Source organism: Arachis hypogaea, chromosome 11 (genome assembly GCF_003086295.3).
Source record: "Arachis hypogaea cultivar Tifrunner chromosome 11, arahy.Tifrunner.gnm2.J5K5, whole genome shotgun sequence".
Taxonomy (NCBI): Eukaryota; Viridiplantae; Streptophyta; class Magnoliopsida; order Fabales; family Fabaceae; genus Arachis; species Arachis hypogaea.
In genome coordinates, this window is record NC_092046.1 from 3,238,531 (window position 1) to 3,263,985 (window position 25,455).

General features: G+C 29.2%; 1 protein-coding gene, 2 long non-coding RNA genes and 1 other non-coding gene across 5 annotated transcripts; all 4 read left to right on the forward strand.

Moving 5' to 3' along the window:
• Positions 1-244: 244 nt before the first annotated feature.
• On the forward strand, positions 245-316 carry TRNAE-UUC (transfer RNA glutamic acid (anticodon UUC)). The gene has a single exon. It is a non-coding gene; the product is annotated as a tRNA-Glu (tRNA).
• Positions 317-5,309: 4,993 nt separating this feature from the next.
• LOC140176300 (uncharacterized) lies at positions 5,310-9,465 on the forward strand. The gene is made up of 4 exons (XR_011867178.1): positions 5,310-5,863; positions 5,944-6,048; positions 6,136-6,246; positions 8,904-9,465. It is a non-coding gene; the product is annotated as an uncharacterized lncRNA (long non-coding RNA).
• Positions 9,466-10,183: 718 nt separating this feature from the next.
• On the forward strand, positions 10,184-14,321 carry LOC112719907 (uncharacterized). Its single transcript, XR_003161946.2, has 4 exons — positions 10,184-11,726; positions 11,807-11,915; positions 12,001-12,111; positions 14,100-14,321. It is a non-coding gene; the product is annotated as an uncharacterized lncRNA (long non-coding RNA).
• A 4,464-nt stretch (positions 14,322-18,785) lies between these two features.
• On the forward strand, positions 18,786-24,194 carry LOC112719906 (peroxidase RIP1). 2 transcript variants are annotated; one of them, XM_025770644.3, is made up of 3 exons: positions 18,786-19,250; positions 22,140-22,334; positions 23,402-24,194. In XM_025770644.3, the coding sequence occupies exons 1-3, from the start codon at positions 18,993-18,995 to the stop codon at positions 23,963-23,965; spliced, it is 1,017 nt and encodes a 338-aa protein (XP_025626429.1). In that variant the 5' UTR covers positions 18,786-18,992; the 3' UTR covers positions 23,966-24,194. The 2 variants fall into 2 exon arrangements, with proteins under 2 accessions (XP_025626429.1, XP_072062412.1); XM_072206311.1 differs by lacking the exon at positions 22,140-22,334 and having other exon boundaries at positions 18,941-19,250.
• The last annotated feature ends 1,261 nt before the right edge of the window (positions 24,195-25,455 follow it).

Sequence of the window (25,455 nt, forward strand, 5' to 3'; positions counted from 1 at the left end):
TTATTGTATACATTGTACAATAAATATATTGGTTCTCAATACTTTTTCTTTAAATAAAGATGTCTTAATCTTTTTCTTTTCTTTTTTATAGATAATTTGTTTAATAACAGTTTTAGATTTCGTACAAAGATAACTATATATGAATTTATACAACATACATTTATACATAGTTTTAAAGATACTATTTTTCTGGCTAATAATGATTTAATATTAAAATTTATTTGTTTGATTTCACATTAACATTTCCGTTGTCGTCCAGCGGTTAGGATATCTGGCTTTCACCCAGGAGACCCGGGTTCGATTCCCGGCAACGGAAATTTTGCGAATTGAGGCACCTCGTCTGAGTTTTATAATATATAATGGATACTTTAAGAATCTCACGAATGAGAAGAATATAATAGATAATGGTATCATAAAAACTATTCTTTTTTATAATAAAAAAAATAAAAACATTATGTACATTATGCACTTCTCTAAAAAAAAATAATTATAATGTTCACTTAAAAAAAATCTCCCATTTTATATACTTTAAGAATCTCACAAATGAGAAAGGAATTCCCTTGCAATCCCTACCTAATGAAAGAAATTTTAATTTCTACAATGAATGTGATGAATTATATACGTCAAGAAAATAAATAATAAGAACATGATTTTACATATCTAAATAAACAAATTAATCCCCAATTATTTGTGTGTGATGATCTTTCTGGTAGCTCATGCATAATGCATATTTATTTGGAAGTATCTAAGACATGATTGTTTTGGCTGGTGGAAGGTAGTGATACGCCAATTTGTGAAATTAGTTCATGCCAAGCATTGTCACATAGCATTTTTTTTTAAATCGAATAAGGGATTAGTATAGGATCCAACTATCCTATTTTTAAAAAGTTGAATCCTTAATTTAAGCACCTTGTCGTACCTAGCTTTTTTTTTTTGGTCAAGATCGTACCTAGCTTTTTTTAAATTAAACTTTTAGACTCTCTGTTGTTCTCAATTTTTTGTTTTGATAAAAACTGGTGGGCTTAGCATGCACCCAAAAGAAAAATAACCCAATAATATTTTTGGGTGATGGACACGTATAAAATGAATATAACAAAAACACACGATGGACAGAATTATTGCAAGAGATCAAGAAGACATCTTGTTCCATGACAAAAAAAAGAAAAGAAGAGATCTTGTTTTGACACAAAGAAAAGAGTGTATACATTTACATTGAGTGTGTAGTGTAATACCAAAAAAAAAAAATTTGTTGGCTTTAGACAATCTTTACAAGAATGTCGCACATAAATTTTATCCAATTCTTATCACCAAAACAAAACAATTTGTATCTAATTCATTGATCTTAGTCTCATTTATTCTCTTAATTTATTGATAGATCTTTGTCTTAAATGTTATATATCAATAATGTTTAGATGACAATAAAAAATTAGCCCAAAGAAGTTAAAGTGGTTTTATTTAGTATTTATTAATTATTAATAATTATGTAATTTTAGATGTAATAACTATGTAATTATAGATACGGTTCCGCTACGTTACCAACAGCATTTCTGTCAATTTCTGCCAACTCTTGTATATAATTGTGTTTAATGGAAGTGTCTTCATGGATGTGTCTAATAAAAATGTCTTTTTTATGGCTGTGTTTAATAGAAGTGTCTTTATAGATATATTTTTTGGATGTGTCTCTTTATATATGTGTTTAAAATATAATAATTAATTATTATTAGCAATAAGTTGGCAAATAATATGTTGATACCCTATACTTTTCCTTATAGATATTATATATATAAATTATGGATGTTATGTTATATAAGATAACTTTAAAAATTATCTCCATAGTATTACTAGTTATAGATATAATTATTCATCTTCTTTTTATCTTTTTAAATTTTTAGAAGAAATAATTTTATAATATAATATAAAAAATTTTATGATTTAAAAATCTAGAATTTAATCCTTCTTGATCTTTAAAAAAATTATAAAATCAATAAAAAAAAACATTTATACAAAGAATTTACACAATAATCTCAAAAGTTAAAAATAATGCTAATGGATCACACGTCTAATTTGGAACTAAATTGAAAATTGATGACCATATACTTTTACCAAGTGAAGTATTATCCTATAAGTCAGGTTTATTTGTAATACGCCAAAAATAGATTATGATGCTTTCGTCTTTTACTCGTAGATGATTTATATTTTGATGGCACCAAAACGAAGTCGTATCTCTATTATTGGACTATTTTCTAGATAGGCTTTTTTTTTGGGAGGGGGATCAAGAGCCAAAAGAAACCATTTTGAAAACAAATCTGCTACGTTACCAACAACATTTCTGTCAACATCTACCAACTCTTATTTATAACTATTTAATAGAAGTGTCTTTGTAGATGTGTCTAATAAAAATATCTTTTTTATGGCTGTGTTTAATAGAAATGTCTTTATAAATATATTTTCTGGATGTGTCTCTTTATATATGTGTTTAAAATATAATAATTAATTATTATTGACAATAAATTGATAAATAATATGTTGGTACCCTATCCTTTTCTTTTTGAAAAAATTCCATGATGAGAATATGAGATCATTATAATTTTGCATAACTATACATGTTTGAATTTTTGATTAATTAATGTTTGTTTATTTTTTTTATTGTCAAATTGTCAAAGTAAAGTTTGATGAGGTTTGCCAATTATATAAGATGGACATGAAGTACACAATGGCTAGACCAACTATGGGATTCAATCTTGATATCTCATAATCTATTAGTTTGTCAAAACCTTTACCAACTACATCATCAACAAGGCTAGTTGATAGTTGTGGCAGAAGGTTTAGAAAGTGGAGAGTATTCTTGTAGATAAATTATGGTCAATTATAAGTTCACATATTTTGATAGATAAGATATAAGGCTAAAATTTTTATATATGAATAATTTTAATGTGAAATACAAAAATATTTGATGATTTTGGTGTTCTACAGGGTTGTGGTAGTAGCACAAAACGTCACTGACGTTTTGCAATAAATTTTTTTTTTAATCATCAAAGAACAAAACTTCACTGACGTTTTGTAATAAAAAATATTATTTTAATTATTAAAACAGAAAACGTCACTGACGTTTTGTTAGAAAAATATTATTTTAATTGAAGAAACACAAAACGTCATTAACGTTTTGTAAATGGCCATAGTTGTGTTTAACACACAATTTGGTTCATGACGAAGGATTTCACCTCTAGTGATACAATATTAAAAAGAAAAAGTTCAAGATATAATTGTAAAAATAATTTTTTTTATAATAATTATATCCACTTTTGTTTTGTATGTGTGATGTATAAGAATAGATAGAATAGAATTTACCTAATATTGTACGTATTATATTGATTATTTTTGTTTTTTTTTTTAAAATAGATAATAAATGTCTCTTTTACATGAATTTCGAATTTGATTATATGATTAAAGAATGCATTTAAATTTGGATTTATATTTTTAAGTTTGGTTTTTACCTAATTATACCTAAATTTTATAATATGATTTTAGAGTTTTGTTTAATTATTAAGCTAATTATATCATGAAGTTGACGATCAAACACGTCCCAAATCATAATTCGAAATCAACTTATAATCAAACGCATTTAAAGTTGTAATTAAACCCAAAAATTAAAATTATTAAAGTTCAAAAATCATATTATGTATAAAGTAAGCTTGTGTAAAGTAAGTTTGTAGAACAGCGAAGAACATCCTGTTGTAAGAATCACGTAGTGAAAAGAGAAAGTCTAGGGAACCAACAACTTTTGTGTTTTGTGGTCAGTACTTAATCATAAAGAAAAAAGTGAGTGATCTCTTACCATTATATGTAATCTCACACCATTAAAAACACTATTAATGACCAATTGATGGTTACAAAACACAAAAATTATTGATCCCCTAACACTCCTCTAATGAAAAAAAGGATCCCCTTGCAATCCCTAACCGCGCATTAGAGCTTCATTGCTACGATTGCATTTTCATGTCTGCTTTAATTTGTTAAGGTAAGTAAAGTAATTGCATGCATGCATAAATTAAGTTACTACTTAAATAAAGATGTTTTAATTCTTTTTTTAATATATTTTTTTTTATAAGTAATTAATTCTTTGTCAAAGAATTAAAAGTTTTATTTATATTTTTTATAGGTTATTAATCTACGTTTATTTTATTTTAAAAAAACAATAACTGAGAATCAGTCATCTTAAATTTTTTATGATGATTTAATAATATGTTTAATTAAATTATTTAATATAATGTATTAATATTTTAATAAAAAATGTTAGAAAGTTTGTAGAATTTATTTTTTTAGCTATTAACTTAATTTTTTTAATCTAGTAGAATAATAATATATTTTTAACTTATATTTTTAAACATTAACGATTAACTATTAGTCAAAAATAATAAATTCTATTCACCATTTAGTATTTCTCTATTTTAATTATTATCTTCGTATAAAAATATTTTTATCTAAATCTGTCACTCATAAAATATTAATAGTATAAAGAATTATGTTATGCATATATACATGTGAAAACTTACATTCAGTAACTTAAAAATTAAAAATTATTAAATTATTTAACAGGTTTATTAACAGTTTTTGATTTCATATAAAAATAACTGTATATGAATTTATATCACATACAATTATACATAGTTTTATAGATATTATTTTTCTAGCTTATAATGATCTAATATTAAAATTTATTTGCTTGTTTTCACGTTAATATATTTTTTTGGGAGACCACTTCGACAAAGACACTAAAAATATCTTTTTTTTTTAAATGTTTATATGTGTCATAATATTATTAGATGTAAGACTCAAAACTTTTGAAAAATCTTATATGAGCTGATTTTAAATTTATTTATTTATTAGAGATTTTATTTTCAAAAATTATTTCATTAAAAATAATTAAATCAAGTTTTGATAATTAAAATAAAAATTTTACTTTATGAAAAAATATTTTTTTATATGATTTAGTTTAAACATTTTAAAATTTAATATTTTAATTTTTATAAATAAAAATTTTTTATTATATTATCTTATATTTTAAATTAAAATACTTGATTAAAAATTAATTAACAAATTAATAATTAAATAATATTTTTAAAATAATTTAAAAAAATTAAATTAGATTTCAAAATAAATACAATATAATTTAAATTGATTTAGAATTGCCAACCTTAATTTAACCCAAAAATCCCTAATTTCAAATTTACCTCAAATCAAACTTTAACCCTAAAAATCAAACCCACAAACTGAAAACCCTTAAGCCCTAAGCCGCAGCCCCGTTTACCAACTGAACACACGCACACACACAGCAAGAAAGGGAGATGGAGAGAACGGGAAAAGAGAAGAGAGAAAGGAGGAAGGAGACGCGCCGGTGCTGGTGGCCCTCGCAGTCGCCACCGCCGCGCCCTGCCAGTCGCCATCGAGTCAATAAGAGGGAAGAGAGAGTTTGAACAAAAGAGAAGAAGGGAGGCCACCATTGCTGCTGTCCGCGCCATCGCAGACGCTGCCGTTCTGTGGAGTCGTCGTCCTCACTGCATCGCCGCCGGTATGTCCAGAAGCCGCCGGCAGAACCGCGAAGGGAGAGAGTGCGCGAACAGAGAGGGAGACTGACGGAGGAGGAGTGCGACGCGAGGAAGGAGGCGACGCTGTTTGCGTCACCATTGCCGAATCCCAACGCCGCCATCGTTGCGTGCTCCGTCGTCACTGTTGGAGGTGGACGGCCGAGCTTCTGCCGCCAGGGAATGCCGCCGCCATTCGGGTCACTGGAAACGTGGTTTTGATCACTGGAAACACCATCAGAGTTACCGCTATTTCAGTTCAGCCGTTCTTCCTTGTCTGAGTAAGAGTTTCATTCCGGAACCTTTGAATCGTTATTTTCGGTTTCAAGTTGTTTAAGGATCTGAGGTTTTGGTGTCCTAGGATCGAGTTACGGGTCTTGCATGCTGAGTTCTATGATTGTTGCATGTGACATCAAGATGCTGTGTCGTCACCGGAGCTACCACTGTTCTGTTCTCTGGCTTATTCGTAAGTATAGTAAGTTGTTCCTTGTCCCGAACCTCTATAGTTGCTATTCTGTTATGTTTCTAAGGTCCTTGCAACGTTATGCTTTAGGATTATGTTTCGGTTCTTGCGTGCCGTGATTAGAGTTGCTGAGGTTGCGGATGCCGCCATTGCAGGCCGAGATAAAAAGGAGTTTTGTCGCGTAGTTGAATCGCGAACGAGGTAGGGGCGATTTCTTAAACTTAATTTACTATCGAGAATTGTTTTAAGTTGATATTAATATGAAAAATATGTTTTTATGATTTCGTAAGCCTTATGAATTGAACTGAGTTGCCTTGAATGAATGTAAATGCGAGTTTGAATGGTTTATCGATTAATTGAAGATGTTTAATCGGGTTTTATACTTGGATTACGGTTATTATGATGATGATTGGGCTGTGGTTATTTCTGATTATTCAGTTAGAAAGTTGGTTTGATTAAATATTATGTAAAATGATTTTCTTGGTTTGGGGTTGAATTTGATATTGAAAATGAATTGGCATTTGAAGCGATTTAAGATATTGGGAATGGGTTTTGTTGACCTATCGGAAAAGATCTTGAGAATTTGAAAGCGATTTGAATGATTGACAGGCGTTTGATTTGGTTTGGTTGGGACCCAGAAAGGGTGGCAAAGTCCGAGTTTTTGGGGAGGTGTTGCCGAAATTTTATGAAACTCTGAGACTTTGTTTGAAGCACTACTTAAAAAGAAAATTTGATTTAAGAATCATATTATTTGATTTCGATTTATTATAGAAAGAACTATGCTTTAAGTTTGATTTATTAATGAAAGAATTATGTTTTGAGCTTTATTGAGAAAAGATTTATGTTTTGAGTTCGAACTATTAATAAAAAGAGTTATGCCTTGGATTTGATTTATTAATTATGGATTATGTTTTATTTTAAACGGTCTTTTGAAAAATACGGTTTAAGTTTTAAACAGGCTCATACTTAAGTATTAAATATTTTAAGAGTCGTCGTAATACCCAAGCTATCAGAGTGGCGCAGCTGGAAACGTGACATTTTGATAGTTAAGGTGTTACATTATAGTATCAGAGCAGTCTTTCCTGTAGAGCTTGAGGAATGGACTGACTATGCTTCATTTGCATACTCTGAGCGTTTGTCATGTTATAGGTCTCGTCCTGATGACAAAAGTTAGAGATTTATGCACATGACTGTCTATTGATTAATATTGTTAGTCTATCATTGCATACTTCCTGGTATTAAGTTTGGCCGGCTTAATACTAGTGACATATGTATATGGAAGCGCTAATGGGTTATCATAGACGATGTTGGAGTTGTAGGTAACGCGAATCGCGGGTTTTGGGAACGTTAGAAGTTAACTCTTGAGGTTACTGATTTACTTTTCTTGTTCTTTCATGGTTTGCTTTGAAATTCCTGTCTGAGATCTCTTTCTTGAAAAGTTTACTGATTATTCTCCAACCCTATCTCTATGTTCATATGCATTTTCGTTTCATCCTAGCTGCGTAGGTCTGCTTATGTTACTGGGGATACCTGTCTTATCTGTATAAACTCTTCTTCTTGAATGATGCACTCTTTGATGTAATTTTGACTTTATTGATGCATCAAAGTAATCGTTGAAACCTTTAATAATTCGCTATTGATTGAGTTGCTTTTTCTTATGAGCTTTGTATTTTTTTGGATCAGATAACTTGTTTGGTTTGATATGCCTTATGGATTCTATCCGAATGAACTCTTGATTTAAGTTTCTTTCTCAAGATGTGAATTGATTTCCTTTTTAGCATAACTCATTACTTTAGAATATTTTATAGGGCTGTGATTTCAAACATCCTCTCTGAGTTCTATTTTAAACCTTTTTAAAAAAGTTTTGGATTCGTTTTGGTGCGACACATCATCCCTTGTGATTTCCTTTTAAAATTCTTGTATTGGATTCTCTATGAAGAAATTTCAACTCAATTCTTATCTTGCCTAACTATGTCCACAACTATTTGAATTTTTGATAGGATTGTTTTAGTTTTGCATGCACTTCTTTATATGAACCTTGGAAACTCGTGTTTAGGAACCTTACCTCAGGTTTCTTTTTTCGAACAAAATTTGATTCCCTTCCAACCTTGTCGCGATTTCACCGCATACTTTTATTTGATTAAGTGTTTAAATGTCTTTTGAGATTTCGAGAATGTTATTTTTGGTCCTTAGCTCAATTCATTTTCATTTTTTTAAAACCTCACCCGTTCTATCTTTAACTTGGTAGGTGTTTGGCATAATGCAACTTGATCTTTTTCCAACCATATTGCAGTTTTAGTACATGTTTTAATTAATTATACACCTAAATATCTTTCAAGATATTTGAGGAAATATTTTCATTCTTCAAACTAATTTTCATTCTTCAAACTTTGCATAATCAATTTCAACTTGAATTTTATAATCAAGTAATGTCACAGTATGCTTTTGTCAATCTTTTACAAAATGTTTGTTGCACACTTTTTTGAGACGTGAAATAATTTTTCCTTAGGTTTTTCATTCTTTATATACAGTGTATTAGAAGGTGTTTCCGAGTATACTTTTAAACTTTGTAAGCATCACCATTGACTTTAGTTATTCTTCATCTATAAGTTTCATACTCCTTGACTCAGCTTGAATTCGTTTCAAACCACTGTATTGTTTTCTAACCCTCAAGGTTGTCAATTGATTTTTCTTTCAGCACCTTTCAATATTTTTATTGTTTTCTAACCCTCAAGGTTGTCAATTGATTTTTCTTTCAGCACCTTTCAATATTTTTACCTCCTCATTTGCTTGTAATTTTGACAATTCTCTCAAACTCTTGTGGATGCTGTCCTTATCGCTTGTCCTTCTTTTTTCAGGTCTTATATCCTTCTGAATAAACTCGAGGATTGTTTTAGAGTCACGTATGATCTTTAGGCGTAGCAAGCGAAACGTTAGTCTCTTTAGAATACTGTTCGTGAACGTGAAAAGGTGAAGCGGTAAGTGTGAAATGTTATGAGAATTTGTGGGAGTTTTGTTCCTCGTAAAAGAATTTGCGGATGTTAAGCTTGTGACCGGTTATGGGGTTGTAACGCGATCGATGGAGTTGGAAAGTTAAAGTTCTAAAGTGGGTACGAGATCTGCGATAGAACGTTATATCCGTCGTCTTAATACCAGCCTGCCTTGTAGCCTTTTGTCACAGTAACTACTGCTTTGCTTTGTGAACTCCTATCTTGCAAGACTTGCACCCTATTGTGTTTTTTTTTTTTTTGTCAAATTTTGTAAAGTCTTGAGGCCATGAGGCCATATAACCTTTTTGCATCGAGCCTTCTCGTATCCTTTGCCTTACACCATACCTTACCCATATACTTAAATCTTATGGTTATTCGGTATTTGAACATTCATATATGTATATTCCAAGATTTCTTACTTTTCTAAAAAGTATTTAAAGAGTAGAGTGCTAAGGCTATGTAATATCTTGTGTATTATTTTAATTTTTGAGGACGAAAATTCTTCTAAAGTGGGTAGAATGTAAGACCTAGAACTTTTAAAAAATCTTATTATGAGTTGATTTCAAATTTATTTATTTATTAGAGATTTTATTTTCAGAAATTATTTCATTGAGAATAATTAAATCAAGTTTTGATCATTAAAATGAAGATTTTACTTAATTTTATAATTATTGATTAATTTTCTATATTTAAATTATAAAGTTTAATAGTTGTAAAAGAAAAGAATTTTTATATGATTTAGTTTAAACAATTGAGATTTTGGAATTTAATATTTTAATTTTTATATATAGAAAAAATTTATTATATTATCTTATATTTTAAATTAAAATACTTGATTGAGAGTTAATTAGCAAATTGATAATTAAATAATATTTTTAAAATAATTTTAAAGAATTAAATTAGCTTTCAAAATAAATACATATAATTTAAATGGGTTAAGTATGATTTTGGTCCCAACGTGGGGGTTGAAAATTTATTTCGTCCCTCGCCTTTTTTTCGCTTTAAAATGGTCTCCAAGGTTTCAGTTTGTTTTAAAATCGTCTTTTTTACCAATTATATTTTTTTGTTACTAAATTATCCTTTATTAAAAAATTATAAAATAAAATAAATATAAAATAAATAAATAAAAAAGAAAAAAAAGAAAGAAAGGGGATACAAAAGCGGGGTGGGAGGGGCGGGGGGTGAGAAAGAAAGAAAAGGGGGGGGGGGGAGAGGGGAGAGAAGAGGGACGCCACTTCTTCTTCTTCTTCTTCTTCTTCTTCTTACCGCCGAATCACAGCCCGCCGCTTCTTCTCGCGACCCTGCACCGCCGCCTTCTTCTTCTTCTTCTTCTTCTTCTTCTTCTTCTTCTTCTTCTTCTTCTTCTTCTTCTTCTTCTTCTTCCCGTCGACTCCACCGCCGCACCGCCGCCTGCCGTCTGCCGCTTCTTCTTCTGTGAATTGGATTTTTTGTGAAATTTTTGGATTTTTTGTAAAATTTATTGTAGAATATTGTTGTTGCTGAAATTTGATTTTGGAGTATTGTTGTTGCTGAGTTGAGTTTGAGTATTATTGTTGTTGATGCTGGAATTTGTGAAATTCTGGGTTCTTGGAATATTATTGTTGTTGCTGAAATTTGTGAAATTCTAGGTTCTTTGCATGATGATGATGATGATGATGATGGTGGTGGTGCTAAGTGCTGGTGAAATTCTGGTGAAATTTGTGAAATTCTGGGTTCTTTGCTGAAATTTGTGAAATTCTGGGTTCTTTGCATGATGATAGTGGTGCTGGTGCTTTGCATGATGATGATAATGATGATGATGGTGGTGGTGGTGGTAGGTGGTGGGTGGTGGTGGTTGTAGTGATGCTGGTGCTTTGCATGATTTTGGGGAAGAAGGAATAGGTGCATTTTGGTCCGAAGGACAGTTTTAAAACAAACAGAAACTTTGGGGACCATTTTGGAGCGAAAAAAAGGCGAGGGACGAAATAAATTTTCAGTCTCTACGTTGGGGACCAAAATCATACTTAACCCCAATTTAAATTGATTTAGAAATTACCAACCTTAATTTAACTCAAAAATCCCTAATTTCAAATTTACCTCAAATCAAATTCTAACCCTAAAAATCAAACCCACAAACCCTAACCCCTGAAGCCCCAAGCCGCAGCCCCCTTTCCCAACAGAACACACGCACACACACAGCAAGAAAAGGAGATGGAGAGAACGGGAAAAGAGAAGAGAGAAAGGAGGAAGGAGACGCGCCGGTGCTGGTGGCCCTTGTAGTCGCCGCCGCCGGGCCCTGCCAGTCGTCGTCGACTCAACAAGAGGGAAAAGAGAGTGCAAACAGAGGAGAAGAAGAAGGGAGGCCACCGTTGCTGCTGTCTGTGCCATCGCAAACGCTGCCGTTTGTGGAGTCGTCGCCCTCACCGCATCGTCGCCGATAGAACCACGAAGGGAGAGAGTGCGCGAACAGAGAGGGAGACTGACGGAGGAGGAGTGCGACGCGAGGAAGGAGGCGATGCTGTTTGTGTCACCGTCGTCGAATCCCAACACCGCCGTCGTTGCGTGCTCCGTCGTCACTGTTGGAGGTGGGCGGCCGAGCCTCTGCCGCCAGGGAATGCCGCCGCCTTTTGGGTCATTGGAAACGTGGCTGTAATCACCGGAAATACCATCGGAGTTACCGCTATTTCAGTTCAGCCGTTCTTCCTTGTCTGGGTAAGAGTTTCATTCCAAAACCTTTGAATCGGTATTTTCTGTTTCAAGTTGTTTAAGGATCTGAGGTTCTGGTGTCATAGGATCGAGTTACGGGTCTTGCATGCTGAATTCTATGATTGTTGCATGCGACATCAAGATGCTGTGTTATCACCGGAGCTGCCACTGCTCTATTCTCTGGCTTATTCATAGGTATAGTAAGTTGTTCCTCGTCCCGAACCTCTATAGTTGCTTTTCTGTTATATGTTTCTAAGGTCCTTGCAACGTTATGCTTTAGGATTATGTTTCGGTTCTTGCGTGCCGTGATTAGAGTTGCTGAGGTTGCGGCTGCTGCCATTGCAGGCCGAGAGAAAAGGGAGTTTTATCGCGTAGTTGAATCGCGAACAAGGTAGGGGCGATTTCTTAAACTTAATTTACTATCGAGAATTTTTTTAAGTTGATATTAATATGAAAAATATGTTTTTATGATTTCGTAAGTCTTATGAATTGAATTGAGTTGCCTTGAATGAATGTAAATGTGAGTTTAAATGGTTTATTGATTGATTGAAGATGTTTAGTCGGGTATTATACCTGGATTAAGGTTATTATGATGATGATTGGGCTGTGGCTGTTTCTGATTATTGAGTTAGAAAGTTGGTTTGATTAAATACTATGTAAAATGATTTTCTTGGTTTGGAGTTTAATTTGATATTAAAAATGAATTGGCGTTTGAAATGATTTGAGATATTGGGAATGGGTTTTGTTGACCTATCGGAAAAGATTTTGAGAATTTGAAAGTGATTTGAATGATTGACAGGCGTTTGATTTGGTTTGGTTGGGACTCAGAAAGGGTGGCAAAGTCCAAGTTTTAGGGGAGGTGTTGTCGAAATTTTATGAAACTCTAAGACTTTGTTTGAAGCACTACTTAAAAAGAAAATTTGATTTAAGAATCATATTATTTGATTTCGATTTATTATAGAAAGAATTATGCTTTAAGTTTGATTTATCAATGAAAGAATTATGTTTTGAGCTTTATTGAGAAAAGATTTATGTTTTGAGTTCGAACTATTAATAAAAAGGGTTATGCCTTGGATTTGATTTATTAAGAAAAGATTTATGTTTGGATTTGAATTATTAAGAAAAACTTTATGTTTTGAATGTGATTTATTAAGAAATGATTTTATTTTGAGTTTTGACTTATTAAGAAAGGTTTTATGTTTTTAGTTTGATTTGTTAAGAAAAGCTTTATGTTTTGAGTTTTATTAAAAGAACTACATTTTAAGGAATTATGATTCAAGGAGTTTAATAATTTTAAAGTATGAGATTGGTTGTCATCCTCCCTAAAGTTTCGAGACTCCGCCGTGAGGTTTAATTAATAGATGATTCTTTTAGTATTTTGAAAGAGGTTTTAATCTGAAATGGTCTTGAAGTTGGTTTGGAAGAAAAAAATCTTGGTTGAGTAAGAATTGGGTTTTGTATGAAAGAAGAACTTGTTTTAAGTAAGGTGGTTTTGGGGGTTTTGGAAAAGATTACAAGGAGTGATGTTGGTTTTCAAATGAAAATGAAATTGTTTTGAGCTTTGACCTGGCAAGGTTCGTGGTGGTTTACCGCTTGTCCAGTGTCGAGATGTTTGTGGGGTTCGTGGTGATGTACCGCCCACATGTTTTTAAAGAGAATGTTGTGTGGGGTTCGTGGTGGTTTACCGCCCACATGTGTGTGTTGTTTTCCAATTGAAGATCTTGCGAGGTTCATGGTGGTGTACCGCTCACAATGGTGGGGTTCGTGGTGGTGTACCACTCACCGGTTTTCAAGAGGACGATATCCGGGTTAGCTATCGGATGTGTCGGGCTCTGGCAAAGTAACCGACACGTGAGCTCATGGCCACTAGGACAGGCATGCATCATACTGCATTTGTTTGCCATTGTTTGGGTGTACTTAAATTGTTTTGGTTTGTCTATCTGATAAGTTCTGCTTAACTGGTAACTGTGATATTTACTGTAACTGTTCTTTAAGTGTGTTTGCCTTGTATTTGTTTGTGCTTGTGATTGATTTCTGCTTTAAGTATGGGTGGTAGATTGATGATAGCGGTCATGAGTTTTGTTGGGTCGGAGGCCGAGATTTAATTGTATATTGGGCCAGAGGCCGTGATGGGTGAATATTTACATTGAATATTATGTCTACTTATAAAAATGGAACTTTTACGAAATTAAGTTATGGGTTGAATCAATTAATATTCGATGAATAGATTGATAATATACATGTTTTGTTATAAAACGAGATACTGAGCTTTTAAAACAGTTTTCGTTAAAAATATCTTCTCATAACAATTCTTAAAATCCTCTACTGAGAACCCTTTCGAGGATGATGTTCTCACCACCTACAGATTTTTCTTTTCAGGATATGGACACAGAAGTTATGAAGAGTTTACCTAGTTGTTATTGTCGCCATATTTTGTATTGCTTTAGTTATTATTTATTATTTTCCTCGCCTTTATCTTTCACAATTTGTAAGAGAGATAAGATTTGTTTTATGTAAAGCTTGTAAGTTAATACTATGTATATGTATGTATATGGTTGTAAGTATGGATTTATATTTTATTTTAAACAATTTTTTGAAAAATACGGGTTAAGTTTTAAACAGGCTCATACTTTAGTATTAAATATTTTAAGAGTCATCGTAATACCCGAGCTATCAGAGTAGCGCAGTCGGAAGCGTGATATTTTGATAGTTAGGGTGTTACATTGGAAATTTTTATTAAACCGAATAATAATTTATTTTTTAATAAACCAGAACAAAATTGGTTTATTATAGCAATAATAATAAACTCAATTGTCTGCACTATAATTATTAGACCGGATTTGATCCGATCAATTTACACAATCTAAACCGAATCATGTTTAAATTTTATCCCTGATTTTTGTTTTAAAAAAAATAATTTAGTGGGTTATTTAAATTGGTCGATTCAACTGAATCTGATAACAATTGTGTTTTATAAAAAAATCGGTTTTATTCTAGTTTGTTAAGAAATTTAAAAATAACCGATTCATTAATACGTCCAATAATAATGCGACACATAAGTGTCTTTACAAAAAGACGTTATATGCGTTTTACAGGAGCAGCCTCCTCCTTTTTTTTTTTTTAGCCATTTTTTCTTATATCTCTCGTTTATGTGTGAGCTAAATATTTGAGGAAAAATACTATGTGTCCTTTAAAATTCAGTCTTCACTCAACCTTTAAATTTAAATAATATTATTTAATTAAATTTTAGTTAAAGTATATTCCTAGTTTGTAGCTAAACATGTTGGTAATTAAAATTAATTTAAATATTAAATACTAAAATTTCTCTAACTTTCTACCTATTTTGTAAAGTAGTTATTTTATCAATTTTTTATTTATTTGCACGTTTCCCCCTTTCTCTTTCGTTCTTTTTTTTCTTATCTCTCACGTTCTTCACAAAAATTTTCATAGAAGAGTATTACTCCTCGATAATAAATTTACTTATTTCATATTTAACATTTTATTATTAGATGAGTCGTGCTATTTTGTTTTTATTTCGAGTGACTTGCATGCTAACTCAAAACTCATTCATCATCGTTGTCGAATAAAATTTTAATAAGATTATATTAACATTTGAATTAAACATAAATGTCTATGCATCAATATTCTTTTCTTCTTCTTTACTTACTTTTTTCTTTCTTTCTTTTATTTTTTTAATATTTATTTCTAGAATAATTAGAGATGACCACCAACCTAAATTTCAATTTTATTTAGTTTGTATTTTGGATGTGTATTTAATTTAAAAAGGACACTAAATTTATCTAGATGTATTTATTTCAATTTTTTTTAAATTATTATAATAAAAAGCTGATTAAAATATCACTTTTAAAAGATACCTAATCCTACTGATATTTGAGTTTCAACCTGGGTTGAATGCTAACTTGGGTGAGTTCCAATGTCCTCAACGGATAGCGAAAGAAACGGAGAAAGAAACGGTTCCTCCGACTCTTTCTGATCCATATTATTCTTCTTCCAACCAGAAACATCAGCATTATGATTCTGGTTATGGATCATTTCTTATTTTGATGATCATAGATAGGCACCTCGTTTGAGCTTTCAAATCCAAGATTTTCCGTGTATATCATTCCATGGTCACCGAACCCAATGGTGGTGAGGTGGATGAAAAAGAATAAGGACGATGATGATTCATCAACATGGTTGATTCCACAATATTGGGAGGTCTCTATGTTCTTCATCATGGTTGGTGAGAGTGAGGAGACCCAACCTGATTGACGATGTTGTTGATTGATGGTGATGATATTGAAGCTTCAAGGATCACTAAGAAAAAAGAAAAAGAACATGCATATATTGAAAGAACAAAAATGTGGGAGAAATTGACTCCAGAAAAAAAAAAATTCAAGGTTAGGACTAGCTAAGGGTTTAACTGACATCTTCCACATTAATAATTTAACATATAAGGGATAATGCTACCATGAAAGATGAAAATTATTTTTTTCTTAATAATAAAAAAAATAAAAACATTGCCAATGAGTTATAGCTCAAATGGCATAGTCTCCCCATACTCAATTAAGAGGTTGCGGGTTCGAGTCTTCTATTTTTGGTAAAAAAAAATAAAAACATTATGTACATTATCCACTTTTCCCAAAAAATTAATTATTAATGTTCACTCTAAAAAAAATCCCCACATTTCAGTGTAACATGACTTAAATTAAGACAATGTACACATTTCATATATTTCAAGAATCTCACCAGTGAGAGGGGATCCCCTTGCAATCCCTGCCCAATACCCATCAATGACCACTTTCTTTGTCATAAAATAGGTTAAAGGCACCTAAAATGAGAGATATTTTAATTTCTACAAACAATATGGTGAACTATACATGTCAAGAAAATAAATAATAAGAGCATGATTTTACATATCTAAATAAACAAATTAATCACCAATTATTTGTGTGTGATGATCTTTCTGGTAGCTCATGCATAATGCATATTTATTTGGAAGTATGTAAGACATGATTGTTTTGGCTGGTGGAAGGTAGTGATAGCCCAATTTGTGAAATTACTCAAATTAGTTTATGGCAAGCATTGTCAGATGGACACATCTGAAATGAATATAACAAAAATACTAAAGAAGATGGATAGAATTATTGTAAGAGATCAAGAAGACATCTTGTTCTGACAAAAAAAAGAGTGTGTGTATTGAGTGTGTGTAGTGTAAGACCAAAAAAGAAAAAAGATATTTTGTTGGCGATAGACAATCTTTACAAGAATGTGGCACATAAATTTTATCCAATTCTTATCACACAAAAAAAAAAAAAAATAATAATAATAATAATAATAAAATAATTGTATCCAATTCATTGATCTTAGTCTCATTTATCTCTTGATTTATTCATATATCCATAATGTTTGAAAGACAATAAAAAAATTAGACTAAATAATTTAAAATTGTGTTATTTAATATTTATTAATTATCATTAAAATAATTATATAATTTTAAATGTAATAATTAAGTAATTATGGATATTATATATATGAAATTATGAATGTTATGTTATATAAAATAATTTTAAATATTGTCTCTTTAGTATTCTTGGTTATAAATATAATTATTTATCATGTGTTTCTTTCTATTTGTTTAAATTTTTAAAAAAAATAATTTTATAATATAATATAAAAAATTTATAAAAAATTTAGAATTTAAGCTGTATTGACCTTAAAAAAATTATAAAATAAAAATAAAGAACATTTATACAAAGAATTTACACAATAATCTCAAAAGTTAAAAATAATGCTAATGGATCACACATCTAATTTGGAACTAAATTGATGACCATATACTTTTGTATTTTGTAATCATCAATTGACTATCAATAATGTTTTTAATAGTGTGAGATTATGGAAAATGGATCTTCTCACCTTTGATTTTATAAGTGAGACCAGAAATAAATAAAAGAGAATAATGAATAGTTAAATTAAACACTGCACACCATCCAGTTTTTTTTCACCGGAGATGATCCACTCCCGGGATTACGATACTTTCATCTTTTACTCGTAGATGATTTATATTTTGATGGCACCAAAATGAAGTTGTATCTCTATTGAACTCTTGGACTATTTCTAGGCATTTTGTTTTTGGGAGGGGGGATCAAGAGCCAGAAGAAACAATTTTAAAATTTACATAAATTTTACATAATCTTTTTTTTTTTAGCTTAAGTATATTTTTTTGAATAACAAAAATTTAATTCTCAATTATTCTATAACAAAAATTCTGATGTCATACTGTGAAATTATGTATTCTAAAAACTTAAAAAAAAATAGATAAAACAAATTTACGAATAGTTGTAAATAAAATTAATTATTCGTTACTCCTTGAACGTTTTTGTTAGTTATTGTTCTAAGCTTGTAGTCTTGAACTACTTTCACAATAGGCTAATTATTATTATTATTATTATTATTATTATTATTATTATTATTATTATTATTATTATTATTATTATTATTATTATTATTATTATTATTATTATTATTATTATTATTATTATTATTATTTATTATTTCCAAATTCCAACCTCGTGTAATAAAGTTGACCTGTTATTTAATTTTCTCTTGACGTTGGCATTAACCTAAAGATCTAGATGCAATTCATGGATCACTTGACCTAGTCTTGTAGATAAATTCTTATATAGATTTGAGATAAGAGAAAATTTTTTCTCTATATCATTTTTTATCAGCACATTAGTTTTTAGGTTTATTACTGTTTTCCAAATTTTTTTTTTACATGTATATTTTCTGGGTACAATATATATTTTTATAAATATTTGTAATCAAATAAGAAATAACCGATTTAATATTGGGTATTGTTTTTGTTTTCTAACATGTTACTTGTTAGGGTTAATATATATAATTTTAGTATTTCATTAAATTAAATCACATTGACCCAGTATAATAAAAGAAAATGACAAAACTAATAAATATCTAGGATTAAGATGTTTCTCTCTTACTCTAAAAGCATCTAAAATTTCTCCATCTTTTATAATCACAAGTCTTGGGTCTAGTCAACAGGAATCACAATCCAAGTGTGCCAGTTGTTATTATAAAATAAATTATTATAATTATCATAATTAAGTTGTGGATAATAACTGATGAAGGACATGCATGAACCACACATGGAGTAGTTAGTTACTACCTCTTTGAAATTCTTGTATAAATACCGTAGCCATTATTCAATAGTATAATAACTCAAAGCAAGATACTAAATAGCACAAAAAGATGAGTAATTCTCAAATAATAATCCAATATTATTTTTTGGTTATTGTTGTTATGGTCACTACTAATTTGGGCACATGGGTGATCCCTACCAATGGCATGAACAATGATGGTAATGGAAGGCTCACTCACCATTTCTATAAGAAAACATGCCCTAAGGTGTTGCCAGTGATAAGGTCTGTGGTTGAAAAGGCAATAAAGAAAGAACCGCGCATTGGAGCTTCATTGCTACGTTTGCATTTTCATGACTGCTTTGTTAATGTAAGTAAAGTAATTGCATGCATGCATGAATTAATTTACTATTTAAATAAAGATGTCTTTTTATGAAAATAATGAACGAAAATATTAAAAATATAATTATTTATGTTATTTTTTGTTTATCAGCTAATTTTTTGGAATAAGTGATTTTATCACAGAGAATCAATCATTTTAAATTCTTTTATGATGATTTAATATATTTAATTAAATTATTTAATATAATAGGTTAATATTTTAATTATTATTTTTACATAAAAATATTTTTATGTGAATAGTCACTCATAATTTATTAATAGTGCAAGAAATTATTTTATACATATATATACATGTGAAAATTTTGATGTGAAGTTAATAGTTGTGAATAATTAAATTATTTAACATGTTTAATTAAATTATTATCTAATCATTTTTAACTATCAATTATATATAAAGATAATGCACAACTGCATGTGAATTTACACTACATACAAATATATATAGTTCTACAGACACATTTTTTGGCTCATAATTATTCAACATTAAAATTTGTTTGCTTGCTTTCACGTTAATATTTTTTTTTTGTATTATTCTTTTTCTTATATCTTATTTATGTGTCAGCTAAGTATTTGAGATTATTATAAATTATTTCTTTTAAAGGTTTAAGCGTGATTATTTGCATGATTATGTGTATAATAAATTTTTTAAAATTTTTAGTATATCTTATACTAATTCTTTTAGATAAATTAAAAAACTAATTTTATACTTTTCAATTATAAAAGTTTTGATTCGATATCTTAAAATCATTTGTCTAACACATTAAAGATGACAAAAAAAAAATATACTAATAATATATTTTTAAAGAATTGTATGGACAAATTAAAAAAAAAATTCACCGTTTTAATTTTATTATAAAATTAATTCTCTAAAAAATTTAAATAAATAAAAAGAGATATATGAATTATTATATCTCTAATAAATTTTAATTGATAAATGTTGACGGCACTACAATGCAACTATGATGTAACTTTAGATATAGAATGCACCACAACAAAAGCAACTCACATGTTGAAGAAAAATATCTTCTTAACTTACTTTTCTATAAAACACCTTATTACCAAACATCAATAGATGAAAAAGGAAAAAGAAAATTCATCATGTGAAGAAAATCTACACGATGAGTTATCTATAATAGATATTTAGACCAGAAAAAATGGCGAACACCATAGGTCCAACTATATATACCAGAGACTTTTTTTTAAATAAATAAAATATATTATTTATTAATGAATACATTTTTTAAGAAATTACGTTTAACACCCTAAATAGTATCAATCCGTAAAGAAAGAACCGTGCATTGGAGCGCTTCATTGCTTACCTGGTGGAAACTTAGCTGCAGTCGACTTTATGTGAAGTTGATAGCTGAGAGCCATTAGATAATTTAACTGATTTGACTAAATTTTCATCTAACTTGAATTTTCACGTGCTTACGTTTGCATTTTATTTCATGACTGCTTTGTTAATATAAGTAAATTAATTGCATGCATGAATTAAGTTACTATTTATTGATGTCTTCCTATGAAAATAATATATGAGTTTCAGCCATTTTAATTGTTTTTTATGATAGTTTAATATATGTTTAGTTAAATTGTTTAACATAATGTATTAATATTTTAATTATTATCTTGGCATAAAATTATTTTTATGTGAATAGTGATCTATAGATTATTAATAGTACAAGTATATATATATATGAAAATTCACATTCAATAATTTTTATATGAAATTAATAGTTGAGAATTATTAGATTATTCAACATATTTAATTAAATTATTATTTTACCGTTCTTAATTATCGATTACACATGAAAATAAGTGTTTATCATATATAGTTATACATAGTTTTACGCACACAGTTTTTGGCTCATAATAATAATAATAACTATTTAACATTAAAATTTATTTTCTTGTTTTTACGTTAATATTTTTTCTTTTTATGTCATTCTTTTTTTTTATATCTCATTTATGTGTCAGCTAAGTATTTAAAAGTATTATAAATCACTTCTTTTAAAATTTTAAGTATAGTTATGTGTATAAGGTTTTTTTTAGTCTGTTTAATAAATTAAAAAAACGAATTCTATTACTTTCAATTATAAAAGTTTTGATTATTGAATATCTTAAAATCACTTGTCTAACAAATTGAAGCTGGTAAAAAGAATATACTAATAATATATTTTAGAAGACTTGTATAGACAATAAGACAAATTAAAAGAATATTTTTCATTTTAATTTTGTTATAAAAATAATTTTTTTTTAAAATTTAAATTAATAAAAAAATTATATAAATAATTATATCTCTAATAAATAATTATATCTCTAATAAATTTTAATTGATAATTGTCACAGCACGGCAACTATGATGTAACTTTAGATAGAATGCACCACAACGAAAGCAACTCACATCTTGAAGAAAAATATCTTCTGAACTTTTCTATAAAACACACCTTAATTATTACCAAACATCAAAAGATGAGAAGGAAATAAAAAAAATTAATGTAAAGAAAATCCACACGATGAGTTTTGTGAGTTATCTATAATAGATATTTAGACCAGAAAAAAATGGCAAATACCATAGGTCCAACTATATATACCAGAGGTTTTTTTTTTTTTAAATAAATAAAATTTTTTATTTATTAATGAATTAATTTTTTAAGAAATTATGTTTTTGTATATTATCAATCCATAATAATACCCTAAATAGTAGTCCACTAGTCCAACTAGAACAAAAGCAAATTAAACGAAAAAAACAAATATATAACATATTATAGACGATTATTAATTTATTTATTTATAACTGTACACCAATATTTTTTTTTTATTTAATTTTTTTAATCGTTCTCAAATTGATGGGATGTAGGGTTGCGATGCATCAGTTCTGCTAGATGATTCTTATAACATAAATGGTGAGAAGAATTCGCCACCAAATAAGAACTCGCTAAGAGGATTTGAAGTGGTTGATGAGATTAAATCAGAATTAGACAAAGCTTGCAAGGGTCCTATTGTATCATGTTCTGATATCTTAGCTGTGGCGGCTCGTGATTCTGTTGCTATTGTAAGTAACTAACACTTTAACCAAGTTGGGTTGGTCTAGTGGTTAGCTCACTAGTCCGCTTAAGCAAGTGTCGGGGGTTCGAATCTCGCCTTGTGCATGCAGCAACCCATTGGCCAGCGGCAAACCCTTAAATGGAGCTCAGTACCGCGACGGATTAGTCCTTGACCTGCCGGGTTGGGGGATACCGTGGGAAACAAAAAAAAAAAAAAAGTAACTAACACTTGAAACTTGAAACCCCCCTTCTCTATTACTCCACTTATCAAAGACATTTTTAGTGTCCAAAAAAGGTTAGATTAGAAAATTAAATTTCAATTTTTTGGAATTATTTAGTATTTTAGTATTTTTTGGAATTATTTTTTGGGTAATGCTAGGTAGATAAAAAAAACAGTAAGAATTTGCCTTATTTAACATTAATTAATTATCACAACAATTAATGAATACTAAATAAGGCAAGTTATGGCTGTTTTTGGCTGATTTTCTTTGGTTATCAAACATTTCCGTTTGTAAAATAATTCATATAAATCAATTGAAATTTCTCAAAGATTTAACGGCTCAATTTAGTATCTAAAAGTACATGCATAAGTTAAGTTAGTCCTTCAATTAAAAGTTATGAAAATAAATCACTAATTTTACTTGTATTCACATTTTTTTAAAGACCAAACTAAAGTATTAAAGTTTAATTAATCTGGTAATTCTTATAATTTTGTCAAAATTTTATTTGAATTTTTGTAGTTTAAAAGTTTATAATTTGTTTCTATGTAAAATAAAAACTTTTAAATATTGTTTTTTTTTTAATATTACTTTTGTATTTGATATATGATAAATTATAAAATATTTTAAAATCAAATATTTTAGAATTAATGTGTTTTTTTTAAATAATAATTAACAAAGATTTCATTACAAATTTTTATTTAATATAACAATTTAATTATAAATTTTTTAAAATATAAAAATTTAATTAAAAATTATAAAATTATAAAAATTAACCGAATAATTAAACTAAAAATTATTTTTTAAATTATTTTTTAAATTGATTTATTTTATTCACTGTGCTTCTATTATAACAGCTAGGGGGTCCACACTTTGGTTACCATGTGCTCTTAGGAAGAAGAGACGCTAGAAGTGCAAGCAATGAAGCTGCAAATACAAGCCTTCCTTCCCCATCTTCAAGCTTCTCAGAGCTTCTCTCTAACTTCAAGTCTCATGGGCTGGGCCTTAAAGACCTTGTGGCCCTTTCTGGGGCCCACACTATTGGATTTGCTCAATGTTCCTCTTTTAGGGATAGGATCTACAATGACACCAACATTGACCCAAAACTTGCATCCTATTTGAAATTACAAAAGTGCCCTCAAAGTGGTGGAGATAGTAATTTGGCACCATTTGATTCCACTAATAAAATATTTGACAATGTCTACTACAAGCAATTGTTGGATAACAAGGGGCTTCTTCATTCTGATCAAGAACTCTTCAAGGGGAATAATAGTGAGAGTGATAGGTTGGTGAAGCTATTTACTAGGAATCCAGTTGCTTTTGCTAAAAGATTCGGACATTCTATGATCAAGATGGGTAACATGAAGCCTCTTACCGGAAATGAGGGTGAGATTAGAATTAATTGTAGAAAAGTTAATTAATATTAATATTTGTATTTGTATCTTGTTATTGTAAAACTGTAGACTTTATGAGGGGCATTTTTGTCAATTTATCTTTAAAGTTAGCGTAAACCAGTTGTGAACGAGGTTGGCAAGAATGCAATATATATATCATGTATGGGGAATAAACAAGAAATAAGTCTCTTGACCTTTTATGTTGAAGACAAATAAGTGTAATTAAAAATATAAAAATGTTTTTTATTTTTTAAAATGTGAGATGTCTAATTTTTTTCGGAGATTAATTTGTCCTTATATATTTTAGATGAAAAAATTTAAATGTCTCGTATTTTAAAAAATCAAAAATATTTTTATATTTTTAATTAGTCAAAAATTTATTTTTTTTTCGAGATAAAAAATTAGAGACTAATTTATTTTTTTTCAAAAAAATGATTATGCTATTTCCAATAGTTTGTTTGAGATTTAGGGGTATTCAAATTTTCATACTTGTTTTTTTATGTTGTGGTATCTTGTGTTTCTTTTACGAAATTATTGTATATATCTTGTGTTTCATTCTTTCATTTTTAGAATCAAGCGTTAATTGCTTATTATATATATTAAAGGAAAAAGAAATTCATATAACCACAACATAAAGTCACACAAGTAAATATATATATATATATATATATATATATATAGAGAGAGAGAGAGAGAGAAGCCTTCAATTCCCATAAAATACTACTTCCGGCCTCCTTTTTAAATTAACGGTCTCTTTTGAATTGTGCACAAATATTAAAATAAACATTAAATTTTGTTAAAATATAAACAATAAAAAAAAAGACTAAAATATCTTTAATACTATTTTCTCTTTATTAATATTTTAGTTTTTTAATTTTCTCTTTCTATTTAATAATAAAAGATATAATAAATAAAAATTAATTAACACTACAACACGTGAAAAATAGTGTTAGAAATTAAAATGATGACAGTGGCAATTCTAATATCAATTTAGCTTCTGCTATAAAACTGCATAATTTAGCAACGGTTTAGAGATTTCAATCGCTATTAAATCAATGGTAAAAATTCAGGTGCAATCGACTTCACGTGAAGTTGATAGCTGAAAGCCGTTAAATGAAAATTTAGTTAAATCAGTCAAATCATCTAACGGCTCTCGATTATTAACTTCACCTGAAGTTGACTGCACTTGAGTTTTCACCTAAATCAATTTATAGAGTATTATTCTTTTCATTTTCACGTAAACATAAGTGTACAAAGATACAAATCACTCTTTGCGAATCCTTGCCACCATGTAGTTTTTTTCCGTTAGTTCCAGTTGTTACGTCTTTTTTTTTTGTATCCATCATTGATTTGCTCCCTCCTTCCACTAACATTCATTCGTTTAGGTTTGCTGCTCATGTTTCTTGGTTCAGATTAATATCATTAAAAAGTGTTCTCTTTTAATTTTCCACCTTAGGACGATGTCGATTGCCAAACCGCTGATAAAATATTTTGGAAACTGCCGCAATTTTTGAAAT